Genomic DNA, 23026 nt, shown 5'->3' with positions numbered 1-23026 from the left:
TGCTCTTTTTTTTTTTTTCTAACATGCATGCAAGGGCGGGGAGGGGAGGGGGAGAGAGAATCTTAAGAGGGCTCCACGCTGGGCGGGGCTTGATCCCACAACCCTGAGATCATGACCTGAGCCGAAATCAAGAGTTAGACGCTTAACCAACTGAGCCACCCAGGCGCCCCCATACCCCATGTTCTTGACCACTCTGGTATACTGCCTAAATGCAAGACTTCACATAGGTCCAGAAGATTCACATTCAACTCCGGCTCTCTTCATTTATAAGTTGAGTAACCTTGGCCAAGTCATTCAGTCTCTTCAAGCCTTGCTTTTCTCATCTATCCAAATGAAGAGTTTAGAACTCCCACCTATTTCATGGAGCTGCTTCAGGGTTTAAAGGAGGTAACATAAGAGAAGGTACCACGTATGTTATACATTTGCTCTATACAAATATGCTGCTATTGTTACATGGGATTTTTAGGGTCACTGGTGAGGCTTTGTATTTGTAAGAGTATTCCCGGACTGGAACTCAAACGAGAGATGTTAGCCTCCAATTAGGAAGAAAACAAGTTAATTGGCAAGAACATCCTAAGATAATCATGACACCAATAGGAATAAAAAGTACACTTTTCCTGTGAGCAGGCAGAGTTATCAGCTGTTACCTGGTTCCACTGGCAGCATGGGGTCCTCCTTTTCAAGTATCATTTTCCCTGGCCACTTACTTGCAGACATATAGAAAGGAACTGGCCTGGGGGAAAAGCAAACTGGTGGCACAGAAGTTCCTTCAATTGGAGGTAGAGTTTGTGTCATTTGAAAAGAATCGGGTGATTTCTCCTTTAAAATAAACAGGTTAAATAAACTATTAGATGATGTTATATGTTTAGTATTGACAGAAACTACCCCCCAGTTGCTAAAAATATTTAAGAGAGAGACTTCAAAGTTGCCCACTGTCCCACATTCATTTTTAAATTATCCCCAAGGACTCAAAAATGTTTTGTTTTGTTATCTCTGTATCTAAGTTGCTCTAAATTGTTAAATTAGAAGCCTGTTTTTCACACGATGGGGAGAAGTATATGTGTATTCTCTCTGCTTTCCTTAGGAAACAAAAAATTAGTCACGAGACCTAAACAAACAATAACTACAAAATACTGCTATTTCTCAGTCTTTCCATATATACTTTTTCATAACAAAAAGCCAAACTTAACCTTTTTACTTCAAAGGGAATGTTTTGGAACTTAAAGCAACTCTTTAAAAAAGGAACATCTCCTTTAAAAATTATTTGGCATTTTCTGTTTTTTTTTTAAATACAAGTGTCATTGAAATAATTTTAAAGCAGAATGAGAACCTTTAAATTTAAACGAGAAAGAATATTCCCTATCTCGAACTGAAGTCCTTATTTCTCTGTTTCCCACATTTCATTGTTTATAGTGTATAACCTTCCACGGCTCTTGAGGTGTAACTAAAAGATAAAAAGCAAAGTAAGTCAATCCATATGGAATTGAGAAAATAATTCAGCATTCAAGCTGAAGTGTGAAGATAGGCCTCTAAAAGGATGCTTTGTATCTTTGCTTTGTATCCACTCTCTATTAAGTCAAGGTTATCCATGATTATTTGAATTTTCTCATTTGTGTGTTTAACAGCTTAACTCTGAATTTGCTTTAAGTTTGTAAGCCTGCACCTCTAACCATTTTACTTAGTAAATCTATCTTAAAAGACCCTTCTTTGATTTAAAAAGAAAATGCATTTTTTCCCCATTCTCTTTGCAGTGCCATGATACAGAACTGGCCCCAACTCTATACCCTCTCTCTTCGCCGCACACGTGCTGACAGAGTTCTGTTCAGTACATTTCCTGAGCTCAGATCGCTGAGGGGCAGAGAAGGTGCTGCAGGGAAGTAAGAATCATTTATTTTTTCTAACTCCATTTCTTCTGTCCCACCGAGTCGTGGAGTGGCAAAAACAAGCATGTGGCACCCACCACAAGCCACCTGCAGCAAAAAACCACATATTGATTAATCAACATTGATTTCAAACACAAATGGGTTTTTAACAGTTTTCAGCTACAAAATATTTACTTAATGGTAGACTTCCTAGGTAGTCAGTGTGTCTCTCCCCTCCTCCCAGATACACACACACACGAATTATAATATGTCTTCTTTAAATACTACAATTGAAAATTAGAACAAGTTTAACACACCATTTTACTTCCAATTTATCTGGCACATTATGTTCCTCCTCAAAGTCAGAAAATGTTATTTTAATCTGAGAGTAACACAAACACCTTAAAAAAAATTACCCAGAGAAGTTCTACTTGGAAAAAAGTGATCCAAGAAGAAATCAGTCTCTTGGGATAATTATGTCTCCAAACCTTTTTCTTTACATGAACACTTCTGAAGTTCAATGCTTAAAAGTCCTTAGAGCAAAATGTAAGCATGCACTATGGTGGAACAAGGAAAAATGAAACCAACGTTCAAAGGATTTTGAGAAAGAACTGATTTTCAATAAAATGCCTAAAAAACCATTGTGTAGTATTTGTAATACACAGATTTTTTTAGCAACTTTATAGTGTTCTACACGGTGGTTATAAGAATAGCATACTCTGAACATTTCTTTCATAATATTGTGAAATTATTATTATTTTAAATAAGTCTTTATTTATAGGTGATTGTCAGACACTCTGCTGGTTGCTGGAGCAGACAACCAAGCTTCCAGGCATGGCACAGTTCTGGTTCTCAAGAGACACAGGGGAACAAAGCAGGAGAGTCAAGATTAGGGTGAGAACTCAGGACGATGCTCAAAGGAGGAGAATTAGGAAAGGGACAGATTTTCTGAGTGGCATGATGTCTGACATTTGGCTTTTAGGAAATGAGTATACTGATTAGATATAGCCATGATATTCTTTCAACAAACATAAAAGTATCTATTTTCTATGAAATACTGCAAGACTCAAATATATAGGAATATGAAAATGTAAACAGGGAAATGTGATGTCCTTACCAGTTGAACTATAAACCTCAAAAAATTAGAGCACAAAGTGGGAATGAACTGATTGGTAAAATTCTCCAGTCCAAGTCCTAATTTTCCATGTCGGCCATCTCCAAAAGTATACATGAGACCTATATCTAAAATGCAAAAAAAGAGAGAGATCTATAAAAGCCTTACTTGTATGCATCTATTTGTAAATAGGCAAATATATTTACTTATATTGCAATTACCATTTCCCCCTCAAATGCTGCACTGAGTTTACTCTGATCCAATGATATTTCCACACTCTCTGTGGTCTCTGTGGTCCTGCATGTAACATTAGGCAACAGACACTGTGAGAATAAATCACTAAGCCATCGGTGGTTTGTGAACTTGAAGCCCAGTCATGTGAGGCACTGTGTGGAATAGCAGCAACCCAGCATGAGCCATCTCTTCATACACACCATCTTCTCAAGGGGAAGGGGATTTTTGTATTCTGACCCCCTATGTTCCAATACAATCTATTTTTTCCCCCTCAGGTTTCTCAACCTTGGCACTCCTGACATTTGGTGCCAGATAATTCTCGGTTGTGTGGGACTGTCTGGTGCACCGTAAGATGTTTAGCAGCATCCTTGGCTTCTACTAAATGTCCATAAAACACCCTGCCTCTGTAGCTGGGACAATCAAAAATGTATGCAGACACTGTCGTGTGTCCCTGGGTGACAAAATGGCCGCTGGTGGAAAACTACCAGCTTAGATCAATCCAACTGTCTCTTTTACTGATTCAGCTCCTGGGCTGTGGAACGCTGCTGAGGGAAGTGCCATAAACCAACCATGCTGACTAGTCCCTATAGCAATGGCGAGGGCCCCTCTATGGCTCACAATAATGATAAGTAGTCTTGCTGTTTCTCTCCAGTTAACCCTTTTGCCCACTGCCAGAGCAGCTATTCTGAACCTTCACTCCTCTTCTCAAGCCCTCCTTAACACCCTCTCTCTCAAGTGGTGGAAAGTGCCATGGAAGCAGAAGGAAAGGAAAGGGGGCCAGGATGGGGGCAGAAGAGGGGGATTTCCTTCTAGTCTGGGGATTAAGGAAGGCTTTCAAACAGACCTGAAGGACGATTAGGGTATTAGCTGCAAGAAAACACATATGAAGGCTTTGAATCAAGAGAAAACATTACACAGTCAAGAAACTGAAAGGCAACCGATGTGCCTGGAGCACAAAGGGGCCAGTGGTATGAGCTGAGTCTGAAGAGGTAGGAAGGAACCACACTACAGAGGACCCTGTTGGTTCATATTAAGAATTTCTGAACTCCATCTTAATGGCAATAAATTGAATGAATGGTTTTAAGCCAGGAAATGATAAGATCATTTCTAAGGGAACTTCTAGTTTAAGATGGCAAAGTAATCTCATACTAAGAAAATCCAAGAGAATCGAAGGAAAAATGAGGAGAAAAAATAATATAATTCAGTAAAATTTTCAAAAATTAATACAGAGGGGCGACTAGGTGGCACAGCCAGTTAAGCTTTGACTCTTGGTTTCAGCTCAGGTTGTGATCTCAGGGTCATGAGATTAAGCCCTGAGTCGGGCTCTGTGCTCAGCGCACGGAGTATGCTTCAGATTTTTTCTCCCTCTCCTTTTGCCCCTCCTGCTTGTGTGCTTGTTCTCTCTCTCTCTCTCTCGATCACTCTCTTTCTCAAATAAATAAATATTTAAAAAAATACAGAAAATAAATGCCCTATTAATAAGCAATAACCAGTATTTAAACCCCAAATTTAGACTCTTATTAAATTTCTTACTATTAGCTACCTATTTCCTTTCTTTACATATACTCTTTTATCATCCTTTTCCCTTTTCCTCTTCTTTTGACCCTTGATTTTTTTTACCCAAAGTGCTTTTTAGGCTTTGTGTTTTAACTTATCTTTAGCCAGAAAAGATAAACTCTGATCCAAGCTACCTGATTGTACTTCGAACTTGAAAGCTTTTTTAAACCATGAGCCACTGGCTACATAATGGGGAACTGGTAAGAACTTACAGAATAACTCACTACACACCTCTTGTTAGTCCTGAAAGAAAAAAAATTCATAACACCTGTCCCCTGACGAAGCTTTATGAGCAAAAAGCAAACAAAGTTAATGGTCAATTATTAGTGCTGTAACTTCTTTCATCAGGGGGAAAGGTAGTATGAAAGTTTAACCAAATAATCTAATTGTGTGTTAGATGATCCATAAAAAGTACGTGTTTCCCATCAATGGCAATTTAGGGTTGATGAAAAAGAGCAGTAAGGACAGCGAAATTGACATTAGGACCCTGCAGTAAGGGATACGTATCAACAACTCTTCTGGGACTATGAGTGAATAATAATTCTTTACATTCTATATAGTTCTATTTCACGCTACATTAACAAAGACATTGACACTTGAAAATGGGCAGGTAGTTCTCTCTGAAAGGCTCTTTGGGGAAGAAGGAACAGTATACGGTAGTATACATTGTATTTGCGGATTACTAGTTGCCCCAACTAGATACCATTAGATGAGCTCCATTTAGCAGTAGCTTTTTTAGAAAGAAGGAAACAAATGTAGAAATACCAGTATCTGGCTTATTGCGAAATACTGTATGATTTCTGTCTTTTTAATGCTTAATTTCATTTTTAGATAGAAACGTGGGCTAGAAATAATGAAATTACAGGGGCTTTTGTTCCAAAGCAATTACAGTTGTGGAGTGTATCAATTACCTACAGGTAAGTGAGTTATTTCTAGGGGAGAATCTTTATTGGGTCCATATTAGCAGCACCTAGTTTTTGAGGTTGAGAAGCAGGCCCAAAGCCGTATCTCCCTGGGTAAAGGAGAAAGTACAGAGCAAAAGGTCTAGAGGAGCCAGGTATCCACCTAGTGGCCTTTGAGGTGTGTTTCTATCACTGTGGAGAAAGTAGCAGTCACTCCTGGAAACGCCTCCTAGCGGCAAAAGCTTCATAGGAATTTACTCAGCCTGTATGTAGCTGTGTCACACTGAACATGGAGAACGTTTTAAAGTTCTTTCCTGTAAGACTTTTCCCTCTGGCCTGAGCAGAGTTAAGAGTCTTCAAACTGACGCAATTTCAAAAAGATTCCAGTTTTCTGCCAAAGTATAATACTATGATATTACCTCTGACAGCACTGACTTGTTTTGAGGTTCTAAATCTTTGGATCATTTACACTGATTTGAAATTGAACTGAAATGTTAAAAAAGAGTTTACAACTTTACACTTTGGCAACTTTGGCATATTAAACAAGAACTCCCATTTTCTCAATTATTGATTCCTTTGCTTACGTTAGATACATTCGTTCCAACAGTTTGTATTTTGTAGTAAAACATACCCCATTCTAGAAATATGTAACAGAAATTCTCATCTGTACCTGTTATCAGAGCTGTGTGATTTTCTCCACAGGAAATAGAACTTATTTTCTGATCCTTAATATGCTCAATGACTTTGGGTACCGAAGTTTCAAAACGAAAGGTACCAAGACCCAGCTGACCAAACTGTCCCAGCCCAAAGGTATACACGGCTTTCTCTGAAAGGGAATGAGCAAATACAAGAAAAAGAATGCAGGGAAGCAGACGCTGTCACCATTGTATCTAGAAAACTGTTGCATTCAAACTTTTGTGATGAAAGTTAAGTGCCTCTGAAATATCCATGTAAGAATACCTAATGCTGAGGTATACATTCTCAATGATGAAGGAGGAGAAAAATGACAAGGCACACGATTATAAAAGTTATGGCATGGGCCTGATTTTACCTTTTACGTATGACCGTAAAAAGAATTGCTAAAGACATATCAGTCAGTGAACTACCTAACATGTCCCTATAATTACCATTCAGCTCTTTAAAAACAGCATCAATTGTCATTAAGCTAATTCCTTTCATTGCCTTAAAAAAAAGAGTAGTGTTTCCTACAGAAGAACTCCTTACTTCTCAAAAATAGTTTAACAGAATAATCTATTTTGTAAAACAATTTCAGAGGAGAATTTGCATGAGAATTGAAACTCACCGTAGATATGCTTGATTTACTCACAGGTCAAGTTCCTTTACTAGGAAGCGCAACAATAATGAAAGGGGGGACAAAAGCTTTTCCTTTTTGTTAATTTTTTTTGACTCCAAAGACCTCCAATAACTTAGTAAACATTAGTTCATATGTTCTCGAGAAATGGAAAAGCACAAAAACAGGATAAATGGGTGGTGACGAAAGGGTCCCTTCAGACACACAACTCTGGCTGGCCCTGAGTCAGGAAGCGTGGTCTCCTTCTCCAAAGTCCCACACATCACCTCTCTGCACTACAGGAGGAAGAGCAAGAGCTTTGGATTCAGGCAGGAGTCCAAACCTCCATTATTACTGGCTGTGGCCAGCACGCCAGTTACCTAAATTCTCTGATGTTATGATTCCTCTCTAATAAAGGTGCTGTGAGGCTTACATGAGAAAGCATTCAGGCAGATTTGAACACACACTAGGACATTCCGTTGTAAGAACATTTTTCTAAAAAGTAACTAATCGACTCATCTTATTTCTGACAGTGGAGGATCCTGATGAACACACAACTATCTACTGTCGTATGGCTTTACATTTTTCCTGTCTAATAATACTTACTTCATAAACAAGACAGAGAGATAATACCTCTTAAAGAAAATATGCTGTGTCAGGATACAAAGCCACACTGAGGCTATGGCAAAACATCCTTATTTTAACGTAAAAAGTACCATCTCTTAGTTTAATTAATAATCGCATGGCATGTCACCAGTTCTGAATGTCAGGTTAGCAGTAGAGTGCTGGGTAAATGAAGACATCTGTCCATCTCTAGCTGGCTGCTGATCACTCTAGGTTACGTGGGCTGAGATAGCCTGTGAAGTGAGGCCATTCAGGCAGCCGGAGTCACGTGCCAGAAGTTTTGCTCCTTACCCTATCGGGTTCGCTTTCAGGTACTTGGCTGATTAGCAGTGATGACAGTTTCTACTTTTTTTTTTTTTTTTTTTACCTAAGGACATTACATATAACAACTCATCCAATTGTTGGTCTTATCATCTTTGTAACATTTAACAATGTAATTCGATGTTGACAAATGATACTCTCTTAGGAAAACAGGTTTTAGTAGGTGGCTTCATATGAATATTATTCTGATTTCTCAGAATACATTTGATTTCATGACTAGTAACTTGTTGCCCTGTAGAGATCCTGAGTTTGTCCAAATATAATCTAGAGAAGTTAAGTTCTTATTTTCCCTTGGGATCCAGACTTCATTGTGGACCCCATCTTATAACTTTCTTAGCTTTTGCTAATGCTGGCGATGACATTTCAGATTACGTATATCACTCTGCTTCACTTAGTGTATCCCAAGTTCCAAGCTGACACTTTCTCAGCAGTCCACTGTTTTCCCGATTCAAAGTAGAAACTAATCATACCATCGCCACAACCAATAGTTTTATTTTCTAACCTCTTATGGTCACGTGGAGTATTATGTTTTAAATAAATTCACTGGCAATAAACTAATTTAAATTATCTTTAAAGTAGTTTAATGAATGGTACCCAAACAGATTTTGAGATCAGAGTTATAGACAAAAGGAAAAACAATGCTAGGGAGGGCCCCCTAGAATCATCTAATCCAAGCCCTTCCCTTTGGTGAAGGGAATGGTCTAGAACAGATGGTTAGCTATTCTTTCCTTTAAGGTCTTCAAAGTATTCTATAACTCTTAGGTATTCAATTTAGTACTTAGTCAAACTGATAATCAATATGTGCTTCAGGTCTGTTTCGTCATCAGTTAGGACTATTTCTATCTACACTGTACTCCGGAACACAGGTTTCTCACCAGGGCTGGCGCATAATAAAGCTTGCACAGGTCCATGGAGAAATGTGAAAAACAGACAAAGCAGTAAATTTTCCATACAGGTAAGTGAATATAATTTAAGAGGGTATCTTTTACAATAAAATTGAGAGTTTTTTAATTTTTGTTTTGAAATGCCCCCTTATTTATGATACAATGGTGAAAAGGTTGCATTTTTTCGCAATGCCGTATTTAGCCAAATGCAGATCAGAAGATCGCAACCATCTGTTGGTCTTCATATTCTTGTCACAAAATTAAAAACTTAAAATACAAAAACTCACATACTGGTATGTGAGATCCCAAAGTCTACAAAAATCTAGAGAGAATAATTTCTGGCAACATAGTTTTTAACCTCAAAATTAAGTCCACAGAAAGCTAAATGTCTATAATATTTCAAGAAAATATCATACTTCAGGGCATTTTTAAATTTTAAGTATAATTAAAAGTATCATGGATTATCTGGGTGCTCATTTTATGTAATGATATTTTATAATATATAGTTGAATGATGTTATTTTTACATAATCAACATTTGTGTGCTTTAGAGTAACCTTCAATCACCTAATAAATTTTATAATGTTTGTTTAAACTAGAGAAATTACAGAACACATAAGGAATAAGTTGAATTTCTGCCTACAGAATACATTTTCAGATAATTTATAGATTAATTTCTAAGTTTAAAATTCCTAAAATAAATCTTCTTAAAAATATATGGAAATCCGGGGCACCTGGGTGGCTCAGTCGTTAAGCATCTGCCTTCGGCTCAGGTCATGATCCCAGGGTCCTGGGATCGAGCCCCACATCGGGCTCCCTGCTCGGCGGGAAGCCTGCTTCTCCCTCTCCCACTCCCCCTGCTTGTGTTCCCTCTCTCGCTATGTCTCTCTCTGTCAAATAAATAAATAAAATCTTTTAAAAAAAATATATATATATATGGAAATCCATTTTGTTAGCAGAAAAATCCAAGAAATCTTAAACCTCAGAATTATTTCCAAATATAGAATGGAGGCCTTGAAAAAAAAATCATTTCTAACTTGGAAACAGATTCCATCTGGGAATTGTAATTCTGGGAAACCACCGCTTAACAAGCATGACTTGGACTAGAACAAAAAGTCAAGGAAAAGCAATATGAGAGGAAAATCTAAAGATAAAATATCGCTCAATCACCTTGCAACAGTAAGCATATCATCTGAGAATTGGATATTATTCAAAATTTGCCTACAACACTGCTAACTTTGGGCTACTGAAGATTAAGTGGTGACTTCAGAAACTGTTAATTTCTTTTTGACCAAAAAAATACAATAGTTCACTAGCTGTATTACCTGTATGCTACTCAAATAAATCTAATGTTGAACAAATTTGGAGGCAGCAATTTAGTAAGCATACTATCAAGGAGTATGTATATTTTACCATATTGACTGCTATTAAGATTCTAACTTTCTATAAGAATAAAAAAAAAAAAAAAAGATTCTAACTTTCTTTAAATATCTGTAATTTAAAATCTTAACACTTTTTGTTGAATTATTATAATAGAACATAAAAAATCACAAAGAAATTACCAAGTTTTACATTGTGAATATCACAAAGAAAAGAATTATCAATGACATATAGAAAACAGCATGAACAGGGAAAAGAAGGTATTTCAGGAAAAGTGATATCAATTTTAGATAAATACAGAATACACACACACACACATGCACGCACAAGGCAGTTTGTCCTTGAAAACAAGTTAAAAACAATGTTATCTGCTGCCACTAAAGGTGTTAAGATCATGAAAATGTCCATTATGTTAGCAAAAACAATTCCACAAGATTCATTTTTTTCTACTTACAATTTTCTTCCATAGGCCAAAGATGTGTATTAACTATGGAAATCAAAGATGGGGATCTTAATGAAAAAAGATGTGAGGCCATCTTGTATGAGGTATCTAATAAAGTCAAGCTCACAGAAGCACAGACTAGGGTGGTGGCTGCCAGGGGCTGAGAGGGGGAAAGGGCTGCAGCTAATCAATGGGTATAAAGTTTCAGCTATGCAAGGTAAGGTCTAGAGATCTGCTGTACATCACTGTGCCTATAGATAACAATACTGTACTATAGACTTAAAAATCTGTGAAGAGAGTGGATCAGATGTTGTGTTTTTATCACAATAGAAGAAAATTAGTGTAATTTTTTTTTTATTATTAGCCACCCCAGAAAGCAGGGAACAGAGCAGCAGGATCCACACCTACCTGTGAGAACCACGGTGTGCCCTCCACCACAAGCTACTTGGACCACCTTCTCGGGAATTCCAGGCACCGGCTGGGGCATTTTATGATTGACCAGCAGCTGACTGGGAAGACCTAACTTCCCACACTCTGGTTCTCCAAATGTGTACAGTTCTCCCTCCGCTATTGAAGGAAAAGAACAATGATCAAGGATGACATAATTATGGACAAAATACTAGTCTTTGGGGTACACATTCTCATGTTCAATAAAAAATTTAGAAAATGACAACTTGATCAATTTACCCTTTCTTGAGATATTTTTACTGTATGGTAAGGAAATAAAGCTAAAATCTTAGCTTGATTATGCTAATCCAAAATCTTTATGAATTCATGACCATCGCTACTAATGAACTAGAAAATGATTTTAGCTGTTTCACACAGAGACCATCTTATTTCTTCTACTTCCTTTTATAGTAAAGCAAAATGACTAGACATTAAGCCCCCATTAGGACATGGATTTTGTCTCGCTCACTTTGGTATTCCAAGAACCTAGCAGTGTCTGATATATGAAATACTCAGTGAATACTTGTTAAATGAATAATTGCTTTTATGAAACTTGTTTTAGAAAATGCATTTGTGTGTGAAGGAAATATGTTGAGTGAGCCTTAAGAGAGCAGATTTTGCTCAGTTAGATGGCACTTCCTCCGGAAAGATTCTCTTATCAAGGAACTCGTGACATTTAATCACTGTCTTGTCCATACTAACACTACTAAAAAAAATCATTTCTAACTTGGAAACAGATTCCATCTGGGAATTGTAGGAGCCAGAAAGTTGCCAATAAGTTGGTAGGTGATTTTTTATGTTCTTACCACACTATGACTATGAGCTTCTCGAAAGCAGGAACTTTTTAGAATTCATTTCTATGAACTGAACTGAGTTCTATAAGGCAGGAGTTTAAACACCTTTGTAGCTACATAACCTGATCTGACACAAAACATATCACCATTCATGTGAGCAGAGAGGTAACACAGCATATCTGGTTGGTTATTATCTGCATGTCTCCAAGAGAACCATGATTGACCATTGACCAACCCCTGGGAATGCGGCCCTTGGAGTGTTCTTTATGTTAGTGACTGATGATTTTGTTTGGTAACCTGAACAACAAATTATGACAGCTTGGGTTCTTAGGGTTGCTTTGAACAACCATCAACATTGATAACGTACACTTGGTTTCACTGTTGAGGGATCGGAGTTTCAGTTGCTGTGACTAGTTGCTAGCAGGGTATGCCTACACAATCAGCACCCCCACATAAAAGCCAAAGATCCTGAGAATAGAGTGGGCTTCTCTGGGCAGGGACATTACACACACATCCCTGTAGTTCAAAGCACGTCCTGTGCAGCAAAGAGTAAGGACTAGGAAGTGTATGCTAGACTTCTCTGGAGGACACATATCTCCTTCCAGCTGTGTTTGCTCTGTATCCTTTGCTGTAATAAATCTTTGCCATTGAGTATAACTCTCAAGCTATTGAAGCTTGAGAGTCCTTCTAGCAAAACAGAACTTGGGGAAGCTGTGGGACATCCAACACACATAGTATGCACCACTTAAAACTTGGTTAAATACTACAAACCCAGCTCTACTGATTTTCTGGATTGATCTGCACAGAAAATGAAATTTTCTGAACCACAGTTTTCTATACAGTATTTAGCAAACACTAGCACAGAAGTGCTCTGTCGGCTCCCTTCCTCTTTTTCCCATGCCTCTTACATGAAAGGAGTTACTAAGTCCAGATGAGTTTCTTTCCACTTTTGTCTATAAATTCCCGCTGCTCCTCACACCTTAACATGGGTGAACTGTAAAGTATGTGAGCTGTGTGTCAATAAAGCTGGTTTTGTGTATGTTCTTTGACTTTCTTTTTTTTAATTTTTAAAATGTTAATTCCAGTTAGTTGTGTTAATATTAGTTTCAGGTGTACCATAGAGTGATTCAACGCTTCCATACAACACCTGGTGCTCATCACAGTGCACTCCTTAATCCCCTTCACCTGTTTCACCCATCCCTCCTACCCCCGCCAACCATCAGATTGTTCTCTAGTTAAGAGTCTGTTTCTTAATTTGTCTTTTTTTCCCTTTGCTCATTTGTCTTGTTTCTTAAATTCCACCCAACAAAGCTGTTTTTTTTAAATAAAAGGCATAAATATAAACAAAATAAAAAAGCTCAATGCAACGCCTGTTGGCTACAATGAGCAATTCCTTGTTTTCCTACTGGCTAGAGTTTAGTCATAAAACTGAATTTGGCAGTTTTATTAAAATCTAAAGAGAAGACAATGCTTTTGTTTGGACTTTTATTTGTTTTTCCGTCTGTGTTTTTTGTTTGTTTCTTTGTCTCATAAACAAAGTGAGCACAGACTACACCAACCCCAGGAGCCAGAAAGTTGCCAATAAGTTGGTAGGTAGCATTGCCCCAAGGAACACAATGAACTGTTCATTCACTTACTTCCTCATTTGACGATATTTATTATTAGTTTGTTCAAGATACAAGCTGATATAGTGGCAACCAATGCCAGCGGAGTCGGGAGTTTGCCCTCTCTTGGTACCATGGTGCTACCAATTCACTGGGAAATCTGAGCGCCACTGGAATGGGTCAATCAGCACTTTCTAAATCTGAATATGAGGTGCATAGAATGTAAAAGATTTAGAGACATCTAGGAGGGGCCACAAAACTATTCCCTCTAGGTGTTTATGCTGTTAGAAAAACCACCAATAAGATGGAATGATCATACTTCTATCACTCCCTGTGTAGATACAGACTATAACATTTCAAATATTTAACTAAGGCAGAAAAGGTTGCCAGGGAGCCCCAGAAAGGGAGAGACTGGGGATGGTAAGGAAAGTTCCAGCAAAGGAAATCCTATCTCATACTGAGCAATCTTCCTTTTCCATCTACTCTACATCCCTGCTCTCACAGTGAAAGTCTATGCCTCCCTTACTGAAATAAAAGCTAATTAGCAGGACAAGAGTAGAGTAGAGTAGGTCTAAGTACAGAGGCAAGTGCACCCAAGGGAAAGTGGCCCATAGATCTCATTTCCGACACCAAGGAATCCAAGAAGTTTGAGAACCAAAGTTTAGAAGTCTCTGACATACATTTTGCTTTTCTAATATTTTCTAATATTCACTAAAAAAGTTAACATCTCAGAGTTTTGAATTATAAACTGTCATTATTAAAATGGAGAGGCATTGTGACCCAAAACGGACCACAATTATTTCATTACATAGGCTGCCATGGCATTATTTCTACAGAACTGTAAAATGTTAGATTTTATCATTAATTGAGTAAACACTTACAAATACGAGGTAACATAATGAATCCAAAATGTTGTCTTACTTGTTACAAAAGCTGAATGGTAATATCCACAAGAGATCCAGGAGATAGGTTTCCCAACAGTCACTTGTTGAGGGACACACACATTAGTTATATTTTTTAAACCAATTTGCCCTTCAGAATTGTCACCCCACATAAAAAGCTCTCCATCCTCTATAAAGAAAACACAAGGAGGAAAAAAAGGTTTTAAGAGGTAGCAAGGCTATCAAGTTATTATATTTCCAACACAGCATTTATTTTTTAATTTAGAAAAACTACGTGTCTTGAGAGAAAAGTGCTACTAAGACATTCACACCAGCTAGCTGCATAAGAGTTCAATTTCTCCTATGAAAGGCTTCTATGATGATAAAGGACAGAGGATAACATGATGCTAATCGTGTCCATATTTTTATCTCAACTTAACCTTTTCTTAGTCTACTATCTCTGAACAGCAAATGTTTCTTCTTTTCAAGCAGTCAGCCTGCAACTGAACTGAACGACAGCATGAGCCACACTGGACATTTCCTGGGCAAGTCCCAGGTCAAAAGGGCCTGGAGGACCTTGCTCTTGAGAATACTATAAAAACGAAGTTTTAAAGAAAGACAAAAAAGAAAAAGAAATGCATTTCACTTTTTTTTTTTTTTTTTTACAATTTATACTTGAAAACACATACCATAACTTCAGAGATTAAGGAGATATCTGAGCACATAGAGCATCTCCCAAATGCATTAGCGTGTATTCTTTCTGATTAGGGTTTCAATGGAAGAAAAAGTGAAGCTAGGCAAAATACTTTAGAAATTATCAAGACTTACGTCCTTTAATTTAAAATTTTCAAATCTTTGAAGTGGTTTAATAATAAGGCAAATCAAAGGAAAACTGAAAACAGGAACCACAAGGACGCCGAGAGGCTAAGTGGACGGTGGACGGTACTGCGGGCACGACGCTGCAGATGTCACTCCAGCCCTCCCGGCAGCCGGAGCAGCGCCATGGGCCACACAGCTCCCCCACTGGAGCGGAGAAGCCCACAGCAGCTTCTTCACAGACACTGCGTGTATCCTGGCTCCCATTTTAAAGACACTTCTCATATGGGCTTTGAGAGGGAGGGCAGGGAGATGCAATGACCAATACAGACCATATTTTATTTTATTTTTTAAAGTTTATTTATTTAAGTAATCTCTATACCCAAGGCGGGGCTCGAACTCACAACCCTCCAAGATCAAGAGTCACGTGCTCTTCCGACTGAGCCTGCCAGGTGCCGCCAGACCATATTCTGATAACACATATCTAATAGATTTCTATGTTTCTGACAGCAACCTTATAACGGCTGCAGATATAACGTTCAGAACACACAATGACGATTTAATATCTACAGGAGTAGATGGAGGCATGGCAGCTACGTGTGTGTTTACATCTAACTCTAAATAAGCACAAAACTGGACTCTATGTCATGATTCAAAGTTCAATTTTTATGTCTTCATAAACACATAGTTAATGAAAGAAAACGAAACAGCAATGCTGGGGTCAGGTGACTCAGTTGGTATACCCTGGTCTAAAGGAAAGGGATGGTTCCCAGCCTGAAGTGGAACAAAGTCTCACCAGTTAGTGCAGCTGAAGTATTGGATCCAGCAGAGAGCTGCTTAATCTTACGCTGGGAAGTAAAAAAACTAATTAGATGAAAAGAGTTTCTCTCGTCAGTGTCACCAAGTCCCAGCTGTCCTTCATTATTTCCTCCAGCTGCGTATACTTTGCCTCCTTCTGCACATGGAAAAGGAAAGAAACATCAATATACTACAGTCACCATCTTTACGAGACAGGCCAGGTACCAGATATTTCCCCTGTTAACAGTGAAGAAAGCTGAAAGCTGACATTATCCTACCATTTGGTGAACAACTTTAATTCGGTATCAAAAATCAAGCAAAACAAGCAAGGTTATACATGTTTGTGAGATTTTCTAAATCGGTTTAGAGCTTAAGTAGCAACTGAAATGCACAGAATGTGTGGAATGTATTTTCTTGCTAATGCAGCACTTTATTAAATCAGAGCAAAAAGAGGAAAGTAATTTCCAAATTAGTTTATAATCCAAATCAAACTATTTTAAGAGATGTGGTTCATTAATTTTAACTTCCATACCCATTAAAGTTAAGATATAATATGTAACGAGTAAAATGAGGCAAATCCAAAAAGAGTATCATTAGAAACATGAAAATTCTATGTGTATTTTAATTTTCTAGCTAAATAGGAAGGCAGTATAGTATTGTGTTTAGGAGAAAGGACTGGAGAGCCAGATTTCCTGGGTGCAAATGCTGGCTTGCCACTCATCAGCTGTGTGACCTAGGGCAAGCTGTACTTAACTTCTCAGTGGCTCATTTTCCTCATCTGCAAAATGGGGATAAGAATACTGCCTACTTCACAGAGTTGTTTATAAAGATCAAATTAGTTGACATTTATAAAATTCTTAGAACGGCATTTGCTTGTTGTACACACTATGTAAATGTGTGTTAATTACTTTATTAATTAAATATGAAGTGTATCATGCCCAGATAATAAAAATTGCAAGCTCAAAAGTAATGAAGATTTTTAAAAACATACCCATATTAAAAATTAGTTATATCTGTCATACAAATGCACATGAAGTTAAAGCCTCACTAAATTATAGGGGAAACTGAGGGCAAAATCAGCCTGAATCAGTAAAAATTTGAAGTTAGATTATATTAGAAAAGATGACACCTAGCTGAGGAACCAAGACTAGCTTTCCAACAGAACATACCACAAGGCCACGTGATTTAACACATATCGCGTGAACCAGAGTTGGTGGAATACTAAAGCAGTTCAGAGCATGACATGAGTCAAAGTTGAATAGGCACAGAAAGCTCCATGGAAGAAGACTTATACTGGGTCTTAAAAGATGAGAATCTGAATAAGAGAAAGATATTTTAGCAAGGAAAAAGTATGAATAAGGGGAAAGGCCTGAGGAGGAGCCGGAGGTGGTGAGGATAACCTGAACACAGAAGAGGCTATGGGAGAGAAGGAGGTAAGAAAGGCTGCTCGGTGATCAGCGCCTGGATGTCCATTTGCTCCAGCAGCATCTGTTGAAAAGACTACCCTTTCTCCACTGAATTGCCTTGGCACTTTTGCCAAACATTAGTTGGGCATATATGTGTGGGTCTACTTCTGGACTCTGTTTTGTTCTGATAATCTTTGTCTCTCTTTTTGCAAATAGCCCAGTGTCTTGATTACTGTGGCCTTAGAGGTCTTGAAATCAGTAGTGTTAGTCCTCCGATTTTGTTCTTTTCAAAACTGTTTTGGCTATTCTAGGTCCTGTGCTTTTTCATATAAACTTTAGAATCACCTTGTCAGTTTCTACACAGAGACATACACAGCCCATTTGGATGTTGATTGGAATTGTGCTCACATCAATAGCCTTTTGGGGGTGGCTTCCACTCGCCCTCAGAAAAGAGGAAAGAGCGGGTGCCTGGGTGGCTCAGTCGTTAAGCGTCTGCCTTCGGCTCAGGTCATGATCCCAGGGTCCTGGGATCGAGCCCCGCATCGGGCTCCCTGCTCCACAGGAAGCCTGCTTCTCCCACTCCCCCTGCTTGTGTTCCCTCTCTCGCTCTCTGTCAAAAAAATAAATAAAATCTTAAAAAAAAAAAAAAAGAAAAGAAAAGAAAGAGCAAGATCAGGAGCAAGCAGCCCCTGAGGTGTGCGCATAGGTAAGGATGGGCTTCCCCTTGACATAATCCAAGAAAAGAAGATTTTCTGCAGCCAGTTAACATTTATCTATGTATTTTCAAAGGCAAACAAGTGTGCTAACCATTTACATTTTTAAAAATCCTAATCTTATTATTGCCAAGGTACCATTTCTATTAATTTTACAAAGCCACAAATGAGAACTCTGTCCTCAAACTGGGAAAGAAGTCATACAGATTGAATACTACACCTGTTGAAACTAGGGTGTGGTTCCGTCCACAGGCAGCAAATTTCACTTTTTCAGGTTTTAAAGCTAAAAATACAAAAAAATATGACAATTAAAAGATTTTATGGTTACAAAAATGATAAATAACACAGGTCAAATGGTAACTAAGCAGTAGAAACGAGATTTAAACCCAGGCCCGTCAGACTCCAAAGTTGATGTTCTTAGCTAATAAGCCAAAAGTTTTCAGGACATGCTGTGCATCATAATAACCAGTGGAGCTTTGAGAAAAATACAGATAGCTCAGCCCCACCCCTGGAGAATGTGAGTCAGTAGGTCTGCTATGTATTTTTCAAATCTCCACAGGTCATGAATATGTACTGAGATTTGTGGCACTGTTATGCTGCCTCCTCACCAACCTGATCTATTCCCTAATCTGCTTTCACCATTGTCAAGTTCACCTTCTACCTCACACAATGAAACACTACAAGTCCAATATTCATAGGCATAACCTATGGCAAAGCTCTTCACTCATTCATTTACATGTTCAAAAAAGATTTACAGAACCCCTCCTAAGTGCTTAGCATAGAGGCTGCAAAGATCACTAAGACAGAGTCCCTGGTGTCAAAGTTCACAGTCTAGACAATCTGTTACTTCATCTATTAGATATCTGAGAGTAAAGATCATGTGAATAAACCCAGGGTTTTTAAAAAAAAAAAAAAAACCCAAACAACCTAGGGTTTATAGTACATTGTGCTCAATAAACACTTTTTGACCAAGTAGAATACTTTGAAAATTCCATAACATTATCTATAAATAGCATGGATATGCTAAATTACAATGACATTTTGAGCTGAAATTAAAAATTTAGCTAAGAAGATTAAGAATACTGCTCTTGGCACATCCCAAAGAATCTCCATCACCACTCAAACTTAGCTGATGTTCACAGGTAACAACCCAACAGAAGCTTTACACATAATGCTAAGAAAGCTTTGTAAAGGTATTATACATCCCATATTTTCTGGGACAGTCCTGATTTAAAATATTTTGTCCTGTTCTTGTAAGGACACTAGTACTAATTAACCCCTAGTCCCGATGTCTCGTTCAGTACAGCTACTCACTATATGCAGCAGGGTAAAGCATAATTCATAAAACCAACAACTACATAGAACCATGATGTCCACAACTCTAACAAATGAGACAAAGCTCAAAATTCTTATATACTGTATTGGTTGTTCTTTGTATATACAATAACAGTAATATTTAAGCAGGTTAACAAACAGGCAAAATAATTCAAGTGCAATACTGGAGAATTATTATTTCCTTTGTGTTCTTCGGGTTTAAAAAGCAATGTGATTTTTAGACCCTAATATATAAAAGTAGTTCTGATTATCATATAAAAAATAAAGTTAAACACCAATAATAGGTAAATAATGGAAGCTAAAGAACTAAAGGCTTTATTATTCCTAATATGATATTAAAGAACATCACAATCAATATAAAAGTACTTTATGTAGTGCAAGTATTTAAAGCAATAAAGAAGAAAAGACCCCAAACCTTTGACACATGTTGGCTTGTTAACAGTTGACTTTGATCCTAATCCTAACTGGCCCCAGTTGTTACTGCCAAACATGTAAAGTTTATTATTTCCTGGTGGGAAGGAAAAAGACATAAGAAACTGAAGCATTTTCAACATAAAGTCATGTGAGATGAAGTCATCACAAAGCAATAAAAAAGCTACACTTAAAAGTTGTATTGCTTTTCCGTGTTGAAACAGGTTACAAGGTTACAAACAGGTTAAAATGAATTGTTTTAACTGTCCATCTAAGGGTTACCAGATTCTGTTAGGTGTAAAAAAGTTTCTAAGAGGGGCGCCTGGGTGGCTCAGTCGTTAAGCGTCTGCCTTCGGCTCAGGTCATGATCCCAGGGTCCTGGGATGGAGCCCCGCATTCGGCTCCCTGCTCTGCGGGAAGCCTGCTTCTCCCTCTCCCACTCCCCCTGCTTGTGTTCCCTCTCTCGCTGTCTCTCTCTCTGTCAAATAAATAAATAAAAAATCTTTAAAAAAAAGTTTCTAAGATTATGCAGTAATCACTTTTGATCATATAGATATATTAAAATAAATTTATTCCAAGAAAGTAGTGTGTATACAAAATCATATTTAAATATACCAAGGGGATTCAAAATTTAAAACACTCTCTTGATGAATCAAATTGTCAAGAATTCTCTGATAAAAGAAAGAAAAAACATTATTCTGGTAAAGGAAATATATTTAACATGTTTGAAACGCAGCACATCTATAATATTTAGGGTTCTCTAAGGATTACCATCCTCACTTAGGATTTCAATACTAACCTGTAACAATAGCAGTATGTTCATCTCCACATGAAAGAAATGTAGGTATATCATTTTTAAACCAAAATTTGCTGGGAATATTTTCAGCAAATTTAGTTTTTCCAAATGTAAACACAGCACCCGAACCTGCAAATATACGACAGTATATTTTACAACTTTTACTATATTGTCTGTTACTATTTTTTTCAGTAACTTATCTATACAGATTCCTTGTCTTGTGGCAGCTTTGCTTCCACTCTAGCACTGTTTGCATCTTCCTTCTACCTTCAGTCTCACTCCTCAGACTTTATTCTGGTTTTATTTATGAAATCTACTAAATATGTATTATTTACTGGTGGAAAGTAAAAAAAGGAAGGCAGTTCTCAACGCGTTACTAAAAGTCCTGCCGTGCCCAGGTGGACCATCTGCTCCCTGGAATGAGCTGACTGATAAAATCCGTGCCCCATTAGCACTGGTTAACACCTCACAGTCTAGCCCGATTGAAGGCTTTTCTCCACACATGGGAACAGGACAGTATTGAGTTTCATCATTAGCATCATGTCGATATAGGATGTTGAGATTTAACATTCTTAAGTCATTAAATACTACCTGATCTGAGTAGTATTCACAGACTATTTTGGTCCAGTACCATTTTAGAGAGAGACCAAAAATCCCTACCAGTTTTCAATAACCATTTAAACACACACACACAAGGCCAGATCCAGCTTTTGAGGAAATCTCAAGGAGAATAATCACACATAGGGAACATAAGTATTAATAATAAATGATAATGTACAAGGGACTAGCCACTGTGAAAAACCCTTTGAGAACAATTGTGAGGCGTGTCAATTCAAACTGATAATTGAAATTGAAGAGGCCAGGTTCTAGAACACACTCTGGGTTTTTCTAGAATGAATAATTTTGTTTTGTTCTATTCTGGCTTCCCAGATAGCCTGCCCTGATACCCTCACCCCAAGCCAGGGTTTGGTGGCACTGCTCTGTCACCTGGTATCTATTGTGAAATGGTACTGTCATTTTGTTTACTTTCTAGTATCTCTTACTAGCCTGTGAACTCCAGGAGGTCAGGAATCTAATCATGTTAGAGCCAAGAGCATGGCAGAAAACGCTAAATATATATGTACACACACACACTTGATTCTGCTGTAATCCAGTGTTTTTTCCCAAACTGTTGGTCTCGACCCATTAGTGGGTCAGAAAATCAATTTAGTGGGTCACGATTATCATTTTTAAAGGAATGTACTATAAAAAAGATCTGAGAGCATACCAAGTGGTTAGAATAAGCACCACTTCATGAAACGTCTACGTCTGCTACACTATACGTGTGGTACGGCGTCACAATGTCAATTGTATTTCTGGAGCTCAGAGAAAAAGTCTTGAAAGAGCACTCGTAATGGCTCCCTCTGCACCCCCTTTCTCTAAGTTGTTTCCCCCCTTCCTTTTACCCCACGCTCTCTAGTCACCCACTCTTTACTGCATTCAATACATAACTGGGTCCTGGGGACCTCGAGGGAGGTACTCTGGGGAAGTTTATAGGGAGGTAAAAACTGCCCCCGCGTTCGAGAAACTCATCGAAAGCTTATTTTAAAAGAAAGAGAAGAAAACACAAGCACCCCCTTCCCCGTGTTTCCCCCCGCCTTCCTTTCCGCTCCTCTCTAGCTTTCGCGGAGGCGCGGCCCGAGCTCCAGACCCAGTCCCGCGGCCGCCGCCCGGGCCTTTCCCCCGACGGGGCGGCCCGGAGGCGGGACCTGGCCGCCCGCCCGCGGACCCTCCCTCCCGGCCCGCCGCCCCCCCCCCCCCCGCGGACGCGACTCACCGGGCACCACCTCCTCGGGTTCCCCCATGCTGAGGGCGGTGCGGGGAGCCTGCGCCTGAACCGGAAAGGTGGCAAAGGCGATTCGGTGGGGCCTATGGCAGCACCTCAGTCCCGACGCGGGCCGCGGAAGCCCCCCGGGCCCCCATAGCGACACCCCGGACATCGGCTACTACCGCGTCCCCGGAAGTCAACAAACAGCCGCTAGGGGCAACGGAGGCGGAACGTTAGGGCGCGAGGCGGGGCCGGCGCCGGGGGAGGGGAGCGGAGGGCCGGGCGGCTGGCACGGCGCAGGCGCAGGCGCAGACGCAGCGGGCGGGGCGGTAGAGGCCGCGCGCCCTCTGGTGGCCGGGAGGGGAGGGGCGGCCACGCCGCGCAGTGATGCTTCTGAGCCCGCACGCTGATGTTGGCGGTTTATCTAGGCCCCGCCGGGACCCCGTAAGCATAGTGACAAACGTCACAAATATCACATGCTCTGTCACTCAGGCTGTGTGACGCAGGCAAACGTCGACACATAACTGTAATAATACCAGTAATAAGTGACTGTCTCTAACTAAATGAAATAGGGACTCTGCTAAACATCCAAAACGCATTTGTATTCC

The 23026-nt window shown here is 39.0% G+C and overlaps 1 protein-coding gene across 6 annotated transcripts in view; it reads right to left on the bottom strand.

Annotated features, from left to right (window-relative positions):
• The window catches only part of RPGR (retinitis pigmentosa GTPase regulator), a 130681-nt gene extending 107997 nt beyond the window's left edge, over nt 1-22684 (bottom strand). For 2 of the 6 annotated variants that reach the window (XM_081808998.1, XM_081808997.1), the window contains exons 1-11: nt 22428-22684; nt 20615-20740; nt 19820-19912; nt 18290-18352; nt 15949-16107; nt 14377-14526; nt 11019-11177; nt 6340-6495; nt 2980-3104; nt 1785-1970; nt 648-819 (exon numbers count right to left, since the gene is read on the bottom strand). In XM_081808998.1, the coding sequence (XP_081665124.1) occupies nt 648-819; nt 1785-1970; nt 2980-3104; nt 6340-6495; nt 11019-11177; nt 14377-14526; nt 15949-16107; nt 18290-18352; nt 19820-19912; nt 20615-20740; nt 22428-22590 (1552 nt within the window). In that variant the 5' untranslated portion in view covers nt 22591-22684. The remainder of the gene's footprint in view (nt 1-647; nt 820-1784; nt 1971-2979; nt 3105-6339; nt 6496-11018; nt 11178-14376; nt 14527-15948; nt 16108-18289; nt 18353-19819; nt 19913-20614; nt 20741-22427) is intronic. The other 4 variants (XM_081808995.1, XM_081808996.1, XM_081808999.1 and 1 more) reach the window with 4 other exon arrangements.
• Nucleotides 22685-23026: the final 342 nt, after the last annotated feature.

Source organism: Leptonychotes weddellii, chromosome X, assembly GCF_054177405.1.
Source record: "Leptonychotes weddellii isolate Sample4059 chromosome X, ASM5417740v2, whole genome shotgun sequence".
Lineage (NCBI taxonomy): Eukaryota > Metazoa > Chordata > Mammalia > Carnivora > Phocidae > Leptonychotes > Leptonychotes weddellii.
This window is presented reverse-complemented; position numbering and strand designations above follow the sequence as displayed.